This window comes from Patella vulgata, chromosome 8 (assembly GCF_932274485.2).
Source record: "Patella vulgata chromosome 8, xgPatVulg1.2, whole genome shotgun sequence".
Taxonomy (NCBI): Eukaryota; Metazoa; Mollusca; class Gastropoda; family Patellidae; genus Patella; species Patella vulgata.
This window is the reverse complement of record NC_065886.2, coordinates 52,149,894-52,171,395: the sequence shown is the minus strand read 5'-3', so window position 1 is coordinate 52,171,395 and position 21,502 is coordinate 52,149,894. Positions and strand designations below refer to the sequence as shown.

General features: G+C 35.1%; 1 protein-coding gene across 6 annotated transcripts in view; it reads left to right on the top strand.

Moving 5' to 3' along the window:
• Positions 1 to 276: 276 nt before the first annotated feature.
• LOC126831049 (myoblast growth factor receptor egl-15) overlaps positions 277 to 21,502 on the top strand; it is a 52,742-nt gene continuing 31,516 nt past the window's right edge. For all 6 annotated transcript variants that reach the window (XR_007684117.2, XM_050561656.2, XM_050561654.2 and 3 more), the window contains exon 1: positions 277 to 385. Coding sequence is in view for 5 of the 6 variants with exons in the window: in XM_050561656.2 (XP_050417613.1) it covers positions 340 to 385 (46 nt within the window). In the remaining variant the exon portion in view is untranslated. The remainder of the gene's footprint in view (positions 386 to 21,502) is intronic.

The following is a 21,502-nucleotide window of genomic DNA, read 5'->3' as shown; positions in this document are numbered from 1 at the left end:
GCTATTAATAAAATATCGGGGAATACATTAATAATTATAATGGCAACACTGTATCTCAAAGTAAATAAATCCATTTGTATCATATTTTCCGGTAATATATGGTATGCGCATCAATCTCTTGTTTCTTAAACGAACGTGGGCCTACAGCAAAAACTGAAAATTTATAACTTTTCTCGTTTTTCTAGATTCCTAATGGAAAAATGTTCGCATTCAACCCACACTGTTTGGCTCATCCCACGTGACCTATATTGTTGACATCACTGTGCGCATGTGTGTGAAACCTTGTGTAGCAGATGACATAAAGGATTACGGCGTACAGGTGGTTGGAAAACCGTTAAAATGAAGCCGATAATTTGGATTATTTCAACGTTATTTTGGTGCCGGGGTAAGTTCAACTTATATGAATATTCTAAACACATTTTCCTGGGTATTTATTCAAAATCAAAATCATTCTTGGAGGATTTTGTTCTCAGAAGGCTTGGAACAATGGACGAATGAATGGTTTGCTCTGTGACTATGGATGGCATGTAGCTTGGTACTGTTGTTAAATGTTATCACAATAATGATCGGTTATGTTGGAGCCATGAAGTTCACTGACAAGACTCAGAGAATGGAAGTTGGGACCAATAATTTATCATAGCCAGTTCGACATAAGTTCCATCGGCTATATAAATTGATATGAAATACAAGACCCGCAGAATAATACCGAGAACTTCTTAATCAATGATTAAAAAGAATGACATTAGATCTATTTCTTCAGACTTAATTAATCAATAAAGAGAGTTGTGAAAAAATACTCATAACAAAGACAAGGAAATGAAAAAGTCAGTTCCCATTTTTTTTTGGAATAACAGCTAAGCTTTGTAAATTTAATTCACTTTTCATGAACTGGTCGAGGAGTAAGTTACATGTATAAATTCTTTCATGTTCAGGTCTACTTTGCTTTTATTAAATTGAATTAAGTTATAATATGATTTTCCTTTGAACCCTTGTCTTTGTTATATATATATTAGGAAAAATGACGAATAATGTCACAATGACAGCTGTTTTGTGTGTATTACTGTGTATATATTATGAATTACAACTGAGTTTATTTTCGATTCAAATCTTACATTCACTAATAATTTCTCCGTGAAAATACCCTGTTGTTAGAGTAATCTGAAATTCATATATTTGTGTAAACATAATTTAATGAGTTATAGCCAAGGGCTTGTGGGCAAAACACACACAAGTTTTGAATATCAAATAGGAGTGTTTCACAAAAGAGGCAAACGTCTGTCCTAGCTACATATTGATTAATTCAAACTTTTGAATTGAGCAATGAAACAAATAATGGATGTCGTTTAGTGATCGTAGAGGAGTTTTCTGTAGTACATGTATATTTCGCTAACATAAAATGTAAAAGATTATTATTGGTATAAAACTGTAGCTTTTGTACCAATAGATTTTGTTTATTTGTTCAAGTGTGTTCTTTGACCGCTGTGTACAATTCCTGACCATGTGGTCATCAGTTGTAGTGAAGTCGTTAGCTCACTCAGACAAAATGTAAACAGTTGTTTAGTCATACCATGTTTATTTTTCGTAAAGGGTGGTAAAATGCTCAAGTTGCTATCCTCAAAGCTTACATGTTTCAGGCCCTAATTCACAGTTTGGTAGATATTATTAGCCCAGTTTTATTCACGAGAATTGTAAGCCCCTTTATAAAGTGTATGAAAAGTGTTTCGGTGGGTGTTCTTTGTGACTGTAGAAAATATTATTACAGGGAACTTATTTAATTATGGGGAATACTGTTGATTTAAAAACGGGGGTAAGCTTAACGGCCCTCTTTAGTGCATTTAATGTAGCAAATTTTTAATTTGTGAAAAATATATTCTATTACTAATACTTATAATTATTGTCTGTTTATTTACTAGTTCTATATTTTATTTACATTTGGCCTATTCATGTGCAGCCCTTCCTAAGAATGACAATATCCTTTTTAATTACATCACGTCTGAATGCATCATTGACATCTAGATACATGTAGATGTATAGGCTACAACTGTTGTATATTTTTTTCTAATAAAAGGGATTGCCAATGATTGTGAGATAAGGTACTCCACTGCTTAATGGCAATTTATTTTTCCTGTTTATTACAAATTTAACGTCCAATACATAATATAAGATATTTTATTATGGACAGGTTGATGTAATTAAGTTTTTTACATAGGAAGGAGTATTACAAGATAAAACATAAAAAAAAATGTTCTTGTATATAAAAAAAATGTCACTTTAAAATTTTTAAAAAATAACCCACAATGTTAAAATTGCCCAAAAGTTATTCTTATCTGCAAGCCTGGAAATAAGGCACCTGTCACAGACAATGTCAGGTACAGATTCGGGCTTTGTCTGGCACTAAAACTTTGATGCCTGTCATTTTGTCCGGCACTGATTTGTCTTTTTTATTGAAATTATTATTACATGTCCAACACTAAGTTGAAAATGTTAGGTTCTATTTCATTAGTGCCTGACATTTTGTCTGGTACATCTAAAACCATTATTTCCAGTCCTGCTATCTGCTACATTGTCTAAAGTCACAGCCCTAATTATAATAGTTTATAATTATAAATAAACTGAGGTGTTTGTTATACATACATGTAGTAATTAAATGCCAATGAATTAATCTGATTAACTTCATTAGCCAAATTGAGTTCAAGATGAAAGTGACACAAAGCCGCTCACTCAATGATTTTTTTTAATTTCATCAGATTTGAATGCATCTTTGAAATCTAGATACATGTAGATGCGTAGGCTACTTGAAGTTTATTTTCACAACTTGTTTATATTTTGTCTTAATAAATAGGGATTGATGTCGATTGTTAAGTAGGTACATTATGGGAGATTCGATAACAGTTGGCAGTTCTCGCTATAATAGTTAAAAACCAGATAATGTAAAGGCAATTTGCTGAAAATTTCATTCAAATTGATCCACTATGAACCAAGAACTAAGCATTTGAAATTTCCGCCTAGCCTCTATCATCATTACTAAAGTCAGTACGATAAACAGCATAGTCTCGATTATCCATTTAATCGTTAAATCGTGAAGGAAAGTTATGCAGTAAATCGGCTCATAATCCACTTAAAATCGCAGGCTAGCGATGCCATCTAGAGTTGATTATGGTCTGGATAGGTTAATTAATGTCTAATTAATAATTTAGATAACATTTCAGGCCTAAAGATAGACCTGCAATAGACAGATTTAGCTCTTGCATAATGTATGTTTAAATGACAAATTGACCTAAACTTATTCTGATCTGCTGCATTGTCAAAATTCACAGCTCACATTATAATGGTTTATGATTATTAATAAACTGAGCTGTTTGATAATATTAATACAAAGGGATGCTAATCAATCAGTCCAATTAACTTAATTATCCAAATTGATTTGGAAAGAAAAACAACCCATCAGAAAATCTTTTCGTTATTGATATTTTGTCTGGCTAAAAAAAATATCTTTACATTAGTGATGAATTGCCAAAAATTATCTATTTTATGGATGGATACATTCCTAGTTATTCTGTCTGCTACACAGCACTTTAGTAGATATACCGACCTTTTTATATGTTTCATATAATCACCCCTATAGGAAATACTGATTAAATATTTTGATGGATTTTTATTTAAGTGTGGGCATCTACCGTAACTTTCTCTCCTCAGACATGCTTAAGGACTTGAAAATGTAATAAAAGTGTTACTTGGGAAAATAGGCAGACAACCAGACAAGATAAAGAGCTTAGTTTGAAATGACGGTACAATTTGTACTACTGTACACGAGATCAATTTAGCAATTCCAATCAAAATATAAACCTGTAGTTGTAAATCTCATGGGGGTCATAGTGGGTTTATGTGGGTAAGACGCTGGCTCAGTAGCCTGGAGGTCAGGTGTTCGATCCCGGCATTGGCCGAGAAAGTTCATCCAGATTTTCCGACATGGTCCCCCCTTGTCAGTGATGCAGGACGGAGGACAGCTGTCTAGTCATTCGGATGGGACGAAAAACTGAGGTCCCATGTACATATTGCGTGCATGTAAAAGATCCCTTGACAGTTGGAATTACATATAAGAGTAGGCCGTAGTGCTGCTGTCCGGGCAAAATTTCCCTCATAGCGCACTGTATGGCGTATACTCGTCTTCAGTAGCCCAGTCGGAGCAGAACAGTAGGACGTTAAACCCCATGTCATTTCATTTTGTAAATCTCCTGTGTATTGAACGAGAAGCATGGTCTATTGATTGGGTATTACGAGATTAGTCGAGGGGCAATATGGATGATAACACTGCAGGCCGTACAGATACAAGTAGACTAACTAGATTATATAAACTAGATATTGCCCTGTCTAATAATAATTTTATTAGATTACATGTTACAAGTCTGTTGTGTTTCAGGCAATCATTATTGCTCAGATGTTACAATATGTGCATCATATACATTCCAATAATTGTTGCCACAAGTGGGTATAAACCATTCATACACCATGTACCAGTATAGGCAGACTGTGAATGTTCCGCTCAAAGCCAAAAATGAACAGGTTTTATGTTATTATTAGTGCTACGCCTAATAATATTACCAGACGTCATTTTTTATTGATTACATGTTGCAGAAAATCAAATAAACAATCTGATTACAACACAGATCTTATTTCGTTTCGTTTTTTTTATAGTTCAAAATTTCGTTTTACTTGTCTTTACTACACTAGGATCTGGAAGAGTTGTTATATAACCCGCATTCTGGATGATGTGAGGGATTAGCCAATGAAACGGTTTGTTATACATGTAGTAGACCAAGTTCTTTCTCTTTATAGTAGTTTGATGAAGGTTTACATCTGTACACCATGTTTTAGTTCCAACTAGATAATCTAGCGTTGTCCGTTCGTTAACAGTTCCTGAAACACATAGGAGAGAAATTCACTGATTAAATTGAATATTTCTTGTGATCCCCTCGTCAGAAATTGATGATTTTTGATAATAATGGTCATAGAATAGAACTTTCATGTAACTGTAATTCCAACTTGCGCTACCCCTTTAACTAATTGGTAGTCATCAGTTTATTGATCTATAAAATTTAATTGACAGTAGCAGCTTCACTTCTATGACCAAATTTCATTTTACATTTGACACTTCAAATTAAGATAATGTAATTTTATTAGAAATGTCATGGATGTGGCAAGTATTTGATAAGTTGTGAGAAGGTCATTAATAGAATAGTAGAATAGTAATTGATACCTCATAGAGTGACCTTTTATAGACCAAACCTAGTGACAGGGTGTTGTGGTTCATCAAGGAGCTGTCATATCATGAAATATACCCTCATCAAAGTCTCAGCTGTTTGTGGCTGTGTGGTGATCAAACTTTAACATGTCTAGAGACTTTTATTTGCGTTTCCTTAGTGAGAAGGAGAGAATCTTGTCAACAGATTAAATTTGGCAGGTTGACCCTGCAAATGCTTTTAAATTGGCTCACCTTACTGGTGTGGTTGTGGACACAAGACTTTCTTTAACAATAGACATACATGTACTTACATTTACTCACATTGTGTATACATGTATATAAAGGATACATTAGTACTGTACATGTGTATACATGTATATGTATATATATTATAGACTTACCCTAAATAATGTACATAGTACTAATGAGGACATTATGTCATAAAATATATACATTGTAAATAACTTGCAACCAAAGAAATGAAATATGGTTTATCGTCCTACTGTTCAGGGTCCTGTTTCTTGAAATCTTAACTAAAGATAAAATCCAAATTTTAGTAGAAACATGTACTTCAATTTTGATTGGCTAAGCAGTAAAATCAATCTAATATTATCCAATCAAATTACAAAAATTTGGATTTGATTTTAGTTAAAATTTTGTGAAACTGGCCCCTGCTCCTATACTGGACTAATGAAGACGATGCAACCAAAGAAACCTTTAAATAGACAAAAACATAGATTGCACAACTGTACATGTATTATCGATACTAATTTATATTTTAGTGTCAGAAGTTTGAAACTAATTTTCTGTTTCACCATTCGCGATAATTTTTATTTGGATAGAGTTATTCCCAATCAAATGATTTTCATGTGAGAATTGAATATGGCTGACGTGTTGACATTCATTAGTAAATAAATACAGTAGGGTATTAATGATGTACATGTAGCAGCGTCATTAACCAAATTAAATTACATGTATAATTTGGAATGTGCCAAAATAGGATCCCATGTTGATTAATAGCAGCACCAGCAACATTAGATTATTATTAGGTCCATGTGTACGTGTATGTTCACTCTACATGTACTTGTGAAGAAAGGAGATTATGTCGGTCTGTTTCATCAAATTTATAGTAGATGCTAAACAGAGAGATAGAAATGGAGTTTAAGATCCACTCGACACAAACAAGGTCATTTCGGGACGAACATATTGTTCTGTTATATTTCAATAATTTGCTTGTGCGTAGGGGTCTTTAGCAGTCGGAGGAAACCGGAGAAAACCCACAAGGATGGACAGGCAACCCTACTCCTTGTCATGCACAACCAGCAAATTGAAACCACGCCAGCTGACTCAATGACAGGTCTTATGATACAACGTGCACACACTAACCATTCGGCCATCCAAAATCATGATATATCACACATAACTCTTTGATCAATTACAGCTGACTCAATGACAGGCCTTATGATGCAACACGCAGACGCTAATGTACATGTAGACCTTTAGAAATGTCTGTCAGTCTACTGTTGTTCTTATCCAATGTTATACATGTATGTAAATATAAGTACTGTACATATAAGTAGCGTTTTCACAAGAACAAAAGCCAGCTTCAATCCAGGTACATGTAATTCCAGTGGCATGGCAACATTGTTGAACTGTTGACAGTAAATGCAGTGGCATGGCAACATTGTTGAACTGTTGACATTAAATGCAGAGGGAGCCAAGGTGACACAGTGATGATGGCTCACGAGTTATTGGCCAAGATCCCCTGGGATTTTCCAGGGGGTGCCAATGGTGTAAGACGAAGTGCCTCGCAAGGAACAACGTCATTCGGAAAAACTGAGGTCTTGTATACACTTTGGTGTGCACGTAAAAGATCACTTGACATTTTGAATTCAATTGCTGTCTAGGGAAAATTTCTCTCATAGCACACTGTATGGCATATGCCCATCTTGGTTAGCCCAGACGGTTCAGAACAGTAAGACATTAAACGATCCCGTTAGCCCAGTCGGTGCAGAACAGTGGGAAATGAAATGGGGTTTAACGTCCTACTGTTCTGCTCCTAAACTGGGCTAATGAAGACGGGCATATGCCATACAGTGTGCTATGAGGGAATATTTGCCAGGGCAGCGGTACTATCGCCTACTCTTATATCGAATTCCAACTGCCAAGGGATCTTTTACGTACATTCCAATGTTTAAACGGGACCTCAGTTTTTCGTCTCATCCGAAGTACAAGACAACTGTCCTTGTCAGGCCCTCCGTCCTGCATCACTGACAAGGGGAAACCATGTCGGAAAATCGGGATGAAGTTTCTCGGCCAATGCAGGGATCGAACACCCGACCTCCAGGCTAGCGAGCCAGCGCCTTACCAACCTAGCCACCGTGGCTCCCCAGAACGGTAGGACATTAAATGGTCTCTAAACCCCATTTCATTCATTCATAAATGCCAAACACAATAGTAGAGCAATTGTCATGAAGTAAGATTGAATTTAGAATTGACAATGAAATAATTTGACCTGATGTTTTTGTGTCGACATTTACGCTGATTGTTTTAGTCTGATTAATATTCTATTGATGTACTGGGTTATCAAGACTATTGATGTACTGGGTTATCAAGACTATTGATGTCCTGGGTTATCAAGACTATCTTCGGTTTGAGCTATAAACATTAAACACAGTCATATATATTTATTCATCATGTCAGCATGTGTCGAGGGGGTTGGATAGCTGTATGGTTAGCATGTGCGCGTTGTATCATAAAGGCTGTCCAACCTCGTGGGTTTTCTCCAGGTCCTCCGGTTTCCTCCCACTGCTAAAGACCCCTATGCACAAGCGAATTATTGAAATAAAATTAAACCACATGTTAGTCCTGAAATGACCTAGTTTGTGTCGACTTTAAACCCCATTTCTCTCTCTCTCTGTATCATAAAGGAGTAGGGTCGCCTGTCCAACCTCGTGGGTTTTCTCAGGGTCCTCCAGTTTCCTCCCACTGTTAAAGACCCCTATGCGCAAGCGAATTATTGAAATAAAATTGAACCATATGTTAGTCCCGAAATGACCTAGTTTGTATTGTGGATGTTAAACCCCATTTCTCTCTCTCTCTCTCTGTAAACATGTCAGCATGTGTTTGATGCATTAGAATCTAATTTAGATACATACATGAACATGTAAAACAAATTATGATTGATTGATTTTTGATAACTGCTGATCTACAGGTGTTATTCATTTATATCAATATGTTTTTTGATGCATTTAATGATTGATGGACGATATAGATTGACACTAATAGTTGGGGTTTGAATAAAACATAAGTCACACGTATTTGTTTATAACCTTTGTAAATGTATATCAACTCAGCATGCAGTTTAATAATACACGAACATGTTGCTTCATTTATTTTTTTTTTAAGAGGAGCCTTAAATTAAACCATGATAACTTGAGTTTTTGTCTTTAAAATATCACATTAACTAATTAAAGAGCTAAAAAATTTGATTGGTTAAAATTTGTTTAATTATTTAAATTAAAGTTAAAGTTTTAATAAAGAAATCTATGTTTTTGTGAGTTCTGTATGATTATTTCCAACTTTAGGACTCATACACATATAAATGAACAGAGACGAATGGCTTTATTAAAATAAATCGTTTTCTTGCATGTAAATAGCAATGAAAGGCGATTAAAGGGACAATAACACTCTTGCTGGCTTAACAGCTCCAGAAAATCTAAAATAGTCTTATTCTAAGTACTAGATGTGTTAGTGTCTTACCTGTTGTGTAAATTATCCATTAAATCCTATTTTACTTGTCCAGAGGGTTCAAAAATATTTTTAAATCCAAGTCACATTTGAAAAGCTTTACGTCAGGCTTTTCAAATCATTTAGTTGAATTTTTCCAATTTGTTAAATTAGGTGTTTTAAGATGAAATTTATATCACCAATTAATTGGAATATTGTAAAATAGTACAATTTTTGTTGGCCAGAATAAAGATTGGGACATATTATTCAGTTACAACAAGAGTGGTATTGAGCCTTTAAAAATATTGGACAATTCTCATGTTGGATAAACATGAATATCTTTCATTAGTAGACGTGAATGTACTTGCTATGTGTTTTTGTTCTATTGTAATTTTGACTTTTTAACTTTTTTAACTATCATTTAACTTGTTAATTTTTGACCAGTTAACTAGTTAAGCCAAAATTTTGACTCCACCCAGCACTGATCACATTTATAGGATTGCAGTTTGAATATAATTTGACTCTCTTTACTTTTGTCAAAAAATAGTGTGAAATGTGTAAAATGGATTGTATTAGTCATGAAGTTTTCAACAACCTAACTGTTTAATCAATGTGTTCAACAGAATAAATTTAAATATCTAATAAAGAACCCAGGATTTTCACAAAGGCTGACACACGTTTGCATGAATTAACGATTTTATGGTCGTAAATTAGAGTTTATCGCTCTGACATAATTAAGTCATTGTTAGCATTAGGTCAGAAATGATCGCTTGACATCACAAATATTGATTTATAAAGCGATGCTGGATAAAAACATTATAATTTTCAGGTGTTTTAGTTTCCTAATCAATAATGTTATGTGAAGTGTGTTAATACAATGGACACCTTATGCTCCTGATTTTCTCCGATGTTTCTCAGGGCATACATAATTTATAAACTCTCTATATAGTTCACTGAATAATTCAATCAAGTACTAATCAATCTAAATCTAATCTATATTCTCTTTCATTTCTTTCTTAAAAAAAAACATCTGTCTGTTCTACATGCATAAAACAGTATTTCATCACATTGTCTGATATAATGAGAGAGAGAGAGATAGAGAGAGAGAGGGAGGGAGGGAGGGAGGGAGAGAGAGAGAGAGAGAGGCAGGCAGGCAGGCAGGCAGGGAGAGAGAGAGAGAGAGGGTTTAACTCCACACAAACTAGGTCATTTGCGGACTAACATTGGGTTCAATTTTATTTCAATAATTTGCTTGCGCATAGGGGTCTTTAACAGTGAGAGGATACCAGAAGACCCGGAAAAAACCCTTGGGGTTGGACAGGCGACCCTACTCCTTGTCACCAGGGAATCGAAACCACACCAGTTGACTCAATGACAGCCCTAATGATACAACAGCAGGAATTAGGCCAATAAGTTATTTTATCCCATTGTGTGATGTAATTAGGCCAATATGTTATGGAGATAAGCTTGTTGGACCAATAATCATTCTGGTTTTGTTTATTTTGTATTTTTGTTAATATTTAATTATTTTACAGAATCGTCCACTAATTGTTTTCTGCTCTCTATTAAATAAAAAAGCCTATTTTGTCACAGTGTCATACTGTGTACTGATGTACTGATATAATTAGGTCAATAGGTTACAGGGTGAAGCTTGTTTTATCAATGATATACATGTACTCATTTTCTTTTTGTTTTGAATATTAGGATATGTTAGTTAATTTTACAGAATCTGTCCCAAATAAGGTCGTTCACTGTACAGTTACTTATTATTAATTACATATAGCAGAAAATCTGAGTGGTGGATGGATTATAAAGTTTTGGCTATTTTACAATAATGTCACTGTTGAAATGAAGAATAGACATGTTTTTAAATGTTGATGGGATGATTAAGAAATTATTTGAACTTATTCTCCCTACTTTTACTTGTAAATCAAATATATGTGTATGTATGTAGGTCTACTGAACCCAACCATGACTGGTCTCACAGATCAATAGAAATATTGAAATGAAATGGATTTTAATGTCCTACTTTTCTGCACCAACCGGGATATTAATAGACATGGGTATACACCTTGTTGTTGTGGTATGAGGGAAATTTTGTCTGGACAACAGCATTTCTGTCAACTCTTCATCAAATTCGAACTATCAGGGGCTCATCGCTATTAATAGACATGGGTATACACCTTGTAGTGTGGTATGAGGGAAATTTTGTCTGGACAACAGTGTTTTTGTCGACTCTTCATCAAGCTCCAACTCTCAAGGGCTCTTTTAAACGACTAGACAACTAGACATATGTAGGTCCTCTGTTCGACACAACTGACAAGGGAAATCGCACATGACCAAATCTATCTGTTATATTTGCATCTGATTTGCTATCCCTGATAACTTCTACAAGATGTGTCATCAGAATTTGTAAATAGATCTTTGTTGATAAAACCCAATTGTTAACAACTGCAGAAGTTTTAAGAGGAAATTTTTTTAGGTAGTGGCTTCCTTATGTAGATTTCAGTTTAAAAGTCAACATATACATGTACATCCACACCTTAAACGTAAAGATGGCCATAGATCAGTGGTTTTCAACCTTTTTTTGCCAACAACACACCTTGGAACTCATGAAAAAATAGTAGCACACCTGGCTAAATATACATGTATATGAAAAATATTTGAATTTTGCAAAATAAAAACATGGCAAGTCAGACGGCATCCAACCGTAGACAGAGACTAGTCATAGGCACATAGAATGACTCAAACTAAATAAAGAAAAACACAGCTATGAACTTATCAGTAGACACCAGTGAATACTCAATTGGGATCATTTTCGCATTTTCTTAGTGTTCCATTCAAAACTTCTTCGCGGCAAACAGATTGGGAATCATTGCCATAGATTCAAAATCCCAGCTACTATAATAATAACATTTTATATACATTGTAGATATCTCAACAATTATTTATGTAAAAATTCTCCCTGGTCTTAACTGTATTAACCACATGAATAAACAGTGGGATTTTCCACCAAATTAAATAATAATGACTATTCACCTGTGTTCATCCAATTGTAAAAGATTGGCTTATGGTTATTAATACAGTAATAATTTGTATAGATTGGTCAGTACACAATGGTATAGAAGGTGACGGTAGACCTACAAATAAACTAACTGTGACGACAGGTGACTGGACAAACCTACGCTGGATAATCAGATATAATAGATATACAGACAGCCACTTAACGCTTCATTAAATGGTCAATAATGGTGCACTCTCTATATAATTAACAATCACACCTTCGGATCAATACCTCTATACAGGCCTTTAATCAGAGCAAGCCATTCTTGTGCATTTTTAATGTGCAATATTGCATTTTTTGTTTAAATAGTTAACGAGTGTTAAGATAAGGTGTGTGCTATTTCTATTGTGTCCACCTAGATTGTTATGAATAATTTAATGCACTTATTATCATGATAATTTCAATTTAGACAAAGAGAGGATTTATTGTGCTGTTAGCATCATTGTCAATTGTTATGGATATTTTGGGGGCTGAATTATACATTTTAATAAGTCCGTAGTTGATTAAAGTAGCTAAGTCCCTAATACAATATCATTCAAAGTCTTCGACATTGAAAACATGAATTACCAGACACTAGAGATTGCCATTCGATTGAGACTTCTGGCGTGATTTGAAATTAGCGTAAAAACGGAAATGATTGAATGTAAATCAGTTAATATACATTTATATTACATATATATGTGTTGCGATCCATTTGTGTCAATTTCTAGATCCCAAATATTAGCGATTTAACCCCTTTAAAATTTCCTGATGCATATAATCTTTAGTCATAATTCATACCTAGAAGTAATGGTGTTATCTGTTTATATGCTGTATAACTCCATACATATTATATTCAAATATTAAACCATAAACCATAATCTCTATCTGCCAGTATACAGTCATAAACTCAACATGGTTACTGGACTATGAAATGAATCAGCATCCAGATAAAGCTGTGACCATTAAATACACATATCCTTTGTGAGAAAGAAATAGTGTTTAACGTCCACTCGACACGAACTAGGTCATTTCAGGACTAACATATGGTTCAATTTTATCTCAATTTTGGTTGCACGTAGGGGTCTTTAGCAATGGGAGTAAACCGGAGGACCCGGAGAAAACCCACAAGGTTTGACAGGTCACCCTACTCCTTTTCACATACAACCAGGGAATCGAAACCATGCCTGTTGACTCAATGACAGACCTTATGATTCAACGCGCACACACTAACCATTCGGCCATCCTCCAGCACATCACATATTCTTTATTTCCTTTAATAGAAAGTTGGTATCTAACTTATTTCAACCAAACCGTAAAGTGGTAAAGATTTCTTACAACAGTTCAAGCCTCGTAGAGTGTTCAGTGGTTAGCCTGGAGTGGACCTCATCATGCAAGGATTATCAAACTCTATACAGTTGTATCTTGGAACAATGAAATAATATCTCGTAAATTTCCATTTTAAAGGAGCTAAATCGCTAATATTTGGGAGCTAGAAATTGACACAAATGGGTTGCAACGCATTTAATATTAATAATGTAATATGAATGTATATACATGTAAACTAATTTACATTCAATCGTTTCTGGTTTTACTGTAATATCTAATCAGTTAGAGACTTAGCTACTTTAACCAATCCCCTGATTGATTTATGTCTGAGTATTTAAATCCACCAATTTATAGATGGGCATCAATTAATATCCTCGAAATCCCTAAAAAGTTTCAATACTGTTTAAAGAATCACTGTGTTATCAACATTAATAATAGCTGATTTACATGTACATATATATATAATCAGTTTTTGGATACCTGTATTGATTAATAGCTTGGAATTGATGTACATGTTTTATGGATACCTGTATCGATTAATTTACCTGAGATATATGTATTAACATCTGATTTTGCAACTGGGGGTTTTGGTAAACAATAGAAGTTATGTACAGTGCATGCACAAATGTACATCATATACGGTAATATGCTATATCCAATGTCAATATCCATTATAAATTATTACCCATAATAGATCAAAATAGGCAACTTGCCGTATCTACAGTATCTGGATTTTAGTATAAATCAATCTCATTAAAATGGCTTTGAAAAAATATATGAAAAGTTTTTGTGAAGACAAAGGTTAATACCTGTCAACAAATTTACTTCCGATACTCATTGGTGTGCAGAGGGAGAGAGAAAGATATGAGGTTTAAAGGAGCTAAATCAGTTATGTTCGGCGAAATAAGCCAGCAGTCTCAAGCGATTGAAAATTTCTAGAGTCTGGTTATTCCAGTCTACATACGCCGTTTGATTTGGTGCAATGTGTCTAGCCTCGTCCCTCGAGTCTCTTGATACAACTGGGGCTGAAGCGCGTTATGGTACAGGATTCGTGTACCAATGGTAAAATGTTTATTTTGTCTTGAATATTGGATATCAAAAGCCCATCTTTTTCCGGTAAGATCACAACATGAATGTTGATTTAATTTGACAAATAAATCGTGTTTTCAATGTTGAAGATTTTGGATGATATTGAGTTAGAGACTTAGCCCCTTTAATGTCCACTCGAGACAAACTAGGATGGCCAAATGGTTAATGTGTGCGCTTGTACATGACAAGGAGTATGGTCGCCTGTCCAACCACATGGGTTTTCTCCTGTTTCCTCCCACTGCTAAAGACCCCTACGTGCAAGCGAATTATTGAAATGAAATTGAACCATATGTTAGTCCCGAAATGACCTAGTGTGTGTCAAATGGATGTTAAACCCCATTTCTCTCTCACTAAAATAGGATAAGGTGAGAATTATGAATATCAACTGCAGTGGGATATTTAACATACACTTTTGATTTGTACACGATACCTGGATGCTTCGTCCGGAAATTACCTAGTTTGTGTCGAGTGGATTATAAACCCCATTTCTCTCTCTCCCTCTCTTTAATCAACATCATGATACATCACACATAACACTTTGATCAATTACAGCATTGAGAGTATACATATTATTTACTTTCATCCTTTATATAATTTATAATTTTAAACAATGAATTTATATTTGTGTAAATAATTTCCTATGGAAGATTGATGATTTGATTTCAGATCTCATAATTATATGTTGTATAAAGGCAATACATACAAAAAATACAAACAAATGAAACCTGATTAATCTGTTATTGTCATACAGACATGCAGGAAACATGGTACAGAAGTTCAAACGGTACACATTTGACATGTACCTTTAAAATTAGTTTCAACCAAGAAACATTTATTTAACATGTTCGAAGGATATGTACGTAGTTCTTAATGTTATTTTAAATGTTAATTTATACACTACAAGTACATGTACTTCACTACATGTAATTAAAACATTTTGTCGATTGGAATTAACATTTGCATAGAGTTTTACCGGTAGATTTTATCGTTACACCATAACAAGAGTTCAGTTTCAGCTGAAGATCTTAGATGATATTGAGTTAGAAACTTAGCTACTTTACGATCTTGAAGCATAATACATGTAGATATCTAGAAAACTGTTTCTGCATGTACATGTAAGTACAATAGGTAGATACATTCCATGTTCGTATCAAATGTATAGAAAAGATAATCTTGTTATTGAGAGGATGTTCAAAACTTCAACCCTCCCTGCGGGGGTTTGAATGGCCGAATGGTTAGCGTGTGTGCGTGGTATCATAATGTCTGTTATTGAGTCAACTGGTTTAGTCTTGATTCCCCAGTTGTACGTAACGAGGATTAGGGTCGCCTATCCATCCTCATGGGTTTTCTCTGGGTCCTCCGGTTTCCTCCCACTGCTAAAGACCCCTACGAATAAGTGAATTATTGAAATAAAATTAAACCATATGTTAGTCCCGAAATGACCTAGTTTGTTTCGAGTGGGTGTTAAAACTCCTCTCTCTCTCTCTCTCTCTCTCTCATTAAGGGCAGCTACTATATTTTGTAATAATTACATGACCTTTATCATGTACAACATTATATAGTAATCCACATGGAAACTGAGGAAGATAAAGTCTTTATTCAGTTTAATCGCTTCATCAGTATGAATCACTGTGATTCATAATGGGCTGTTGTGATTAGGTAAAAACACAGCCTTAAGTAAATCCTACAATCCAGGAAATAGTATTATTTCTAAATATGTTACATTAAATCTCTGAATGCCTACAGAAATGGATTCACATCTATTTTAAGACTATGGTTTCTATTGCCTTGGTATGATTGTTTATATTATCGAGTCTGGTGGGCATTGGCCTACTGCAGTCGAAATGTAATTAGCATCAGATCTTGATGATAATCCATGAATTTCGAATATATTCACCATTCACAATGCATGCTCTACTGTGCACCATCTGTAAAGGGGGCCACGGTGGCTAAGTGGGTAAGACGCTGGCTTGCTAGTCTGGAGGTCAGGTGTTCGATCCCTGCAATGGCCGAGAAAGGTCATCCAGATTTTCCAGCGTGGTTCTCCCTTGTCAGTGATACAGGATGGAGGGCCTGACAAGGAAAGTTGTCTAGTCATTCGGATGGTACGAAAAACCGAAGTCCGGTGTACACATTGGTGTGCACGTAAAAGATACCTTGCCAGTTGGAAATCGATATAAAAGTAGTGCCGCTGTCCAGGCAAAATTTCCGTCATAGCACACTGTATGGCGTATGCCCGTCTTCATTAGCCCAGTTCAGAGCAGAATAGTAGGACGTTAAACCCTATTTCATTTCATTTGATAATCCACAAATTTCAAATGTTCACTAATCACAATATATGCTCTACTGAGCATGATCTGTAAAGAAATGTCTTTTGACTAAGATGAAGCATTGACCCTACATTCTGTCAACTTGTTGCAATATTACGCACTAATTCACTAGTTCGGGATATTGTTAAATGATAGACTCCAGTAACCTTCTAATCCCTTATCAAAACAATCAGATGTCTGTGTATGCTGTCCTTGGTGGATGCAATGATACAATAAAATCTTATCTTATGTTGTGAGATTAATCATTTGTCTTTTTATCTAAATTAATTCCTATAAAAGTGTTGACATAAACATATATTTATTTAAGGATTAAGTCTTAAGGTACATGTATTTAACAGATCAACCACTTTACTTGCCAGCCTGTCATAATTTAAATGGACTGACAGATTAATTGCTGACTGTCTCTAATGACTAACCAAGCATTATTAAATATTAAAATAGAGATTTGAAATTAAAAACTGATCTAAACAATAATAAAATGACATAAATAACAAAATAACAAACATGTAGGACCTAGACATTGGTCATATTTACTTTTAGTATGTAACCCATTTATTCAAGTCTCCAGACATCATTTGGAGGGTCTAGAGCACAAGTGATCTAACTACCAACCATTTTAGTTGGTTGTTAGATCACTTGTGCGCTAGACCCTCCATTTGTAGGATTGAGGAATCTCTTGCAAACTATTGAGAAAGTTGAATAGCTAAAAGGAATCAGACCAAAAATGGTTCAATTCCATTCATTATTTACAAAGATATTCAGTATCCTGAATTACATTTGTATTCATGTACATGATAAGGTCAATAGTAGGAATCACCTGTAATCTTCGCTAAATCTTTTGATAGGCCTCTTTTAAACCCACTGAATCTGAGCTGAGAGATTATCTACCTTTGATAGGCCCCTTTTATACCGACCCCACCTGAGAGATTATCTACTGTTGATAGGCCCCTTTTAAACCTCTGCTGGGAGATTATCTACTGGTGAACGGCCCCTTTTAAACCGAAATGATCCAAGCTGAGATATTATCTACAGTTAATAGGCTCCTTTTAAACCAACCGAATCCAAGCTACCATTGATATTTTGATTTTATTGGCTTAATTAAATATTAAATAATCAATTCGAGCATGGATCGAGCCTTGAAAAATTTGAAATTTTCTTAAAAATACAAATAATGCACAGAGACTACGGATTTGTTTTGATTTTTGAATGTTGTACTGACGATGAGAAGAGATAGCCATTGGTTTGAAAAAAAATACGTCTTATCTTTCAGTCTGTGGTTCATCCGTCTCAAATTTCGATGGACCTCGCAATCCCTCATTACATTGATGTCTTACCTGTCAGTCTGTGGTTCATCTGTCTCAAATTTCAATGGACCTCAAACTCCCTCATTATATTGACATCTTACCTGTCAGTCTGTGGTTATCTCAAATCGCAATAGACCTCGAACTCCCTCATTGTATTTATAAAACTTACCTGTACTTGAATAGATCTGCTGATACTAATGATAATAGATAGCCATTATTTTAAACTAAAAGTTTATCTAATGTATGGGTCTACTCAGCTACTGATACATTAATAATGATAGAGATGGTCATTAATTTTTTATTTTTTATTATCTAATGTTAATGTGTTGTTATTTGATACATGTATTTCATTTTGAAATCCAGTATGTAAATTATTTTATTGAAAGTAGGCAGACCATAGAGTTGTTATCTTTTCAATTTATCTATATTAATATATCAATACATAAATAAATAAAAAATACGTCCAGGACTCCAGGTAAAAAAACTCTCCACTTTACTTCATTCTGACATACATGTACATTAAATTAAATAAACATATACATTGTATTGTATTGTGTTGTAGAGAAGGAAGGAATCAATAAGCCCCCAAAAGTCAAATTTGGTCAGATCAATCAGTTCTCTCTAATTTTGAGGGTTACATATGGCCCATGCCGGTATCGTTTTAGTTGTATGCCACCATAAATTCATCTGCTATAAAGAGATGCACTTATATAACTAAAGTCGCCTCAGAACAGAATTATAAAACGATTGAAAGTATTACAGATGTTAATAGGCGTACATTATTTCAAATAATGGTGCCAATCGTACATTATTTATGCTAGATGAAATATTGGACTCGCTTGTGTGACGATTTCATTGAAATGCATGTGCCTGATAGTGTCTGTATTTTATGAGGTTTAATGGTCTCGTGCAAGACATTGCATAAAAAACAGATCTTGTCCTTGGACTACGGCCCTCTTGCAATATCAATAAATTACTTAAACATGCATTATGCAAGAGCAAAATCTGCTTATTACAAGTCTTTCTTTAGGCCCGAAATGTTATCTAAATTATCAATTAGACATCAATTAACTTATCCAGACCATAATAAACTCTCGATGTCAAGGCTAGCCTTCGATGTTGGCTGGATTAGATTCCTATATGCCGCTTAATGGCCATTGATAGTTAAATCAAAACAGTGGATAATCGAGTAATGATGATCGAAGCTAGGCGGAAATTCCAACCGCTTAGTTCTAGGTTCATAGTGGATCAATTTGAATGAAATTTTTAGCAAATTACCTTTACACTATCTAGTTTTTAACTATTATATCGAGAACTGCCAGCTCTTTATCTAATCTCCCATAATGTATCTTTAAACCATACTCAAATGTACATATTATACTACATTGTATGGACACAGAGGGATAAATCTCCTCTCTGTAGTGGTAAAAATATATTTATAACAATTACATCATCAATGTACATGTTTCGAGAAGTGTTATTTTAAAAACTTCTTTGATGTAATTACATTCAGTTTTCGGAATGAGACTTACAATGTTCTTGTGTGTGTGTTAGTTGTATTTTACATCCGCTTCCACCGAGGTGATATCGCAGACAAACAATATTCTTAAAATGTGTGTGGGGGGGGGTTGAATGGCTGAATGGTTAGTGTGCGCGCGCTGTATCATAAAGTCTGTCATTGAGTCGACTGGCGTGGTTTCGAATCCCCGGTTGTACGTTGCAAGGAGTAGCATCGCCTGTCCAACCTCATGGGTTTTCTCCGGGGCCTCCAGTTTCCTCCCACTGCTAAAGACCCCTACGCGCAAGCGAATTATGTAAATAAAATTAAACCATATGTTAGTCCCGAAATGACCTAGTTTGTGTCGAGTGGACATTAAACCCCATCTCTCTCTCTCTCTCTCATACAATGTAAAGGGTTTTGATTGTAAATGATGAATGGCACAGAAGGTGCTGGTTTAGTACCCGCCATAGGATGTCTGATTATTGGAAATATTCCATTACCAACTCAATCTAATTAAAACGCTGATCCTATTTCGTTTTGTTTTTGGGGGGTTGGATGGCTGAATGGTTAGCGTGCGCGCGCTGTATCATAAAGTCTGTCATTGAGTCGACTGGCGTGGTTTCGAATCCCCGGTTGTACGTGGCAAGGAGTAGGGTCGCCTGTCCAACCTCGTGGGTTTTCTCTGGGTCCTCCGGTTTCATCCCACAGCTAAAGACCCCTAAGCTCAAGCAAATTATTGAAAAAATATTGAACCATATGTTAGTCCTGAAATGATCTAGTTTGTGTCGAGTGGCCGTTAAACCCCATCTCTCTCTCTCTCTCTCTCTCTCTCTCTCTCTCTCTCTAAGAGATGCAAGCCTGATTGTGAACTAATGTTTAGTCAGACAGAACAGTGTTTTGGCGCTATTGATTTCCTGGAATAATATTTCTTCCTTATCTTGACCTCGACGTAAAATCTTTCCGGTGTATGAAAGCATACAGAGAATTGTTGAGCGTGTCGTGATGGAAGAGACAATTAGTCGAAGTTGTTATTGTTGCCAACACGTACTCTATGTCTACTCCATCTAATCCTGTTCTAATCAAATATAAAATTAAAAGGTTAACCCTACATTTACTAGACTTTAGCTACCGTTTTCGTTTTATCTTCAATCTTCAAGATGTTGTAAGTTACGTGTACATATAACAGAATCGTCTATTTGACGAGATTTTAACAAGTCAAGACAGATAATCAATTAAGAAAATTGTAACTAGCTGTAAGATCTTTCCAGAAACAAGACTTGCATATTATTGATGAGTGGGGAGGAGCTTGAATGAAACATAGCCCACAGATGGTTAGATCATTGGTGTATGTTTCTTATTGGGATTAAGAAGCTACATGTATTTGGCTCATTGTAGGCATAGGAAAGTTACAGCCTACATGAATCTAACTTTTCGAAAAGTTTCAGATCCAAATATTGAGCCATTTGGAATTTGTAGACGTTACATAACTCTTTTAGAATGTTTACCTACAATTTAATTATTGGAAAATAACGATTTGAATAGTTTAGATTGTATTTTATATTATTACACACTACTTACTGCACATATAGGCTACAGTATAATGAAATGAAATGAAATGGGGTTAAACTTCCTACTGTTCTGCTCCGAACTGTGCTAATGAATTAGATGGGTATATGCCATACAGTGTGCCATGAGGGAAATTTTGCTCGAACAGCGGAACTACAGCCTACTCTTATATTGAATTCCAACTGTCAAGGGATCTTTTACGTGCACACTAATGTGTATACCGGACCTCGTTTTTTTGTCCCAACCGAATGACTAGACAACTGTCCATGTCAGACCCTTCGTCCTGTGTCACTGACAAGGGACCCATGACGGAAAATCGGGATGAAATTTCTCGGCCAATGCAGGAATCGAACACCCAACCTCCAGGCT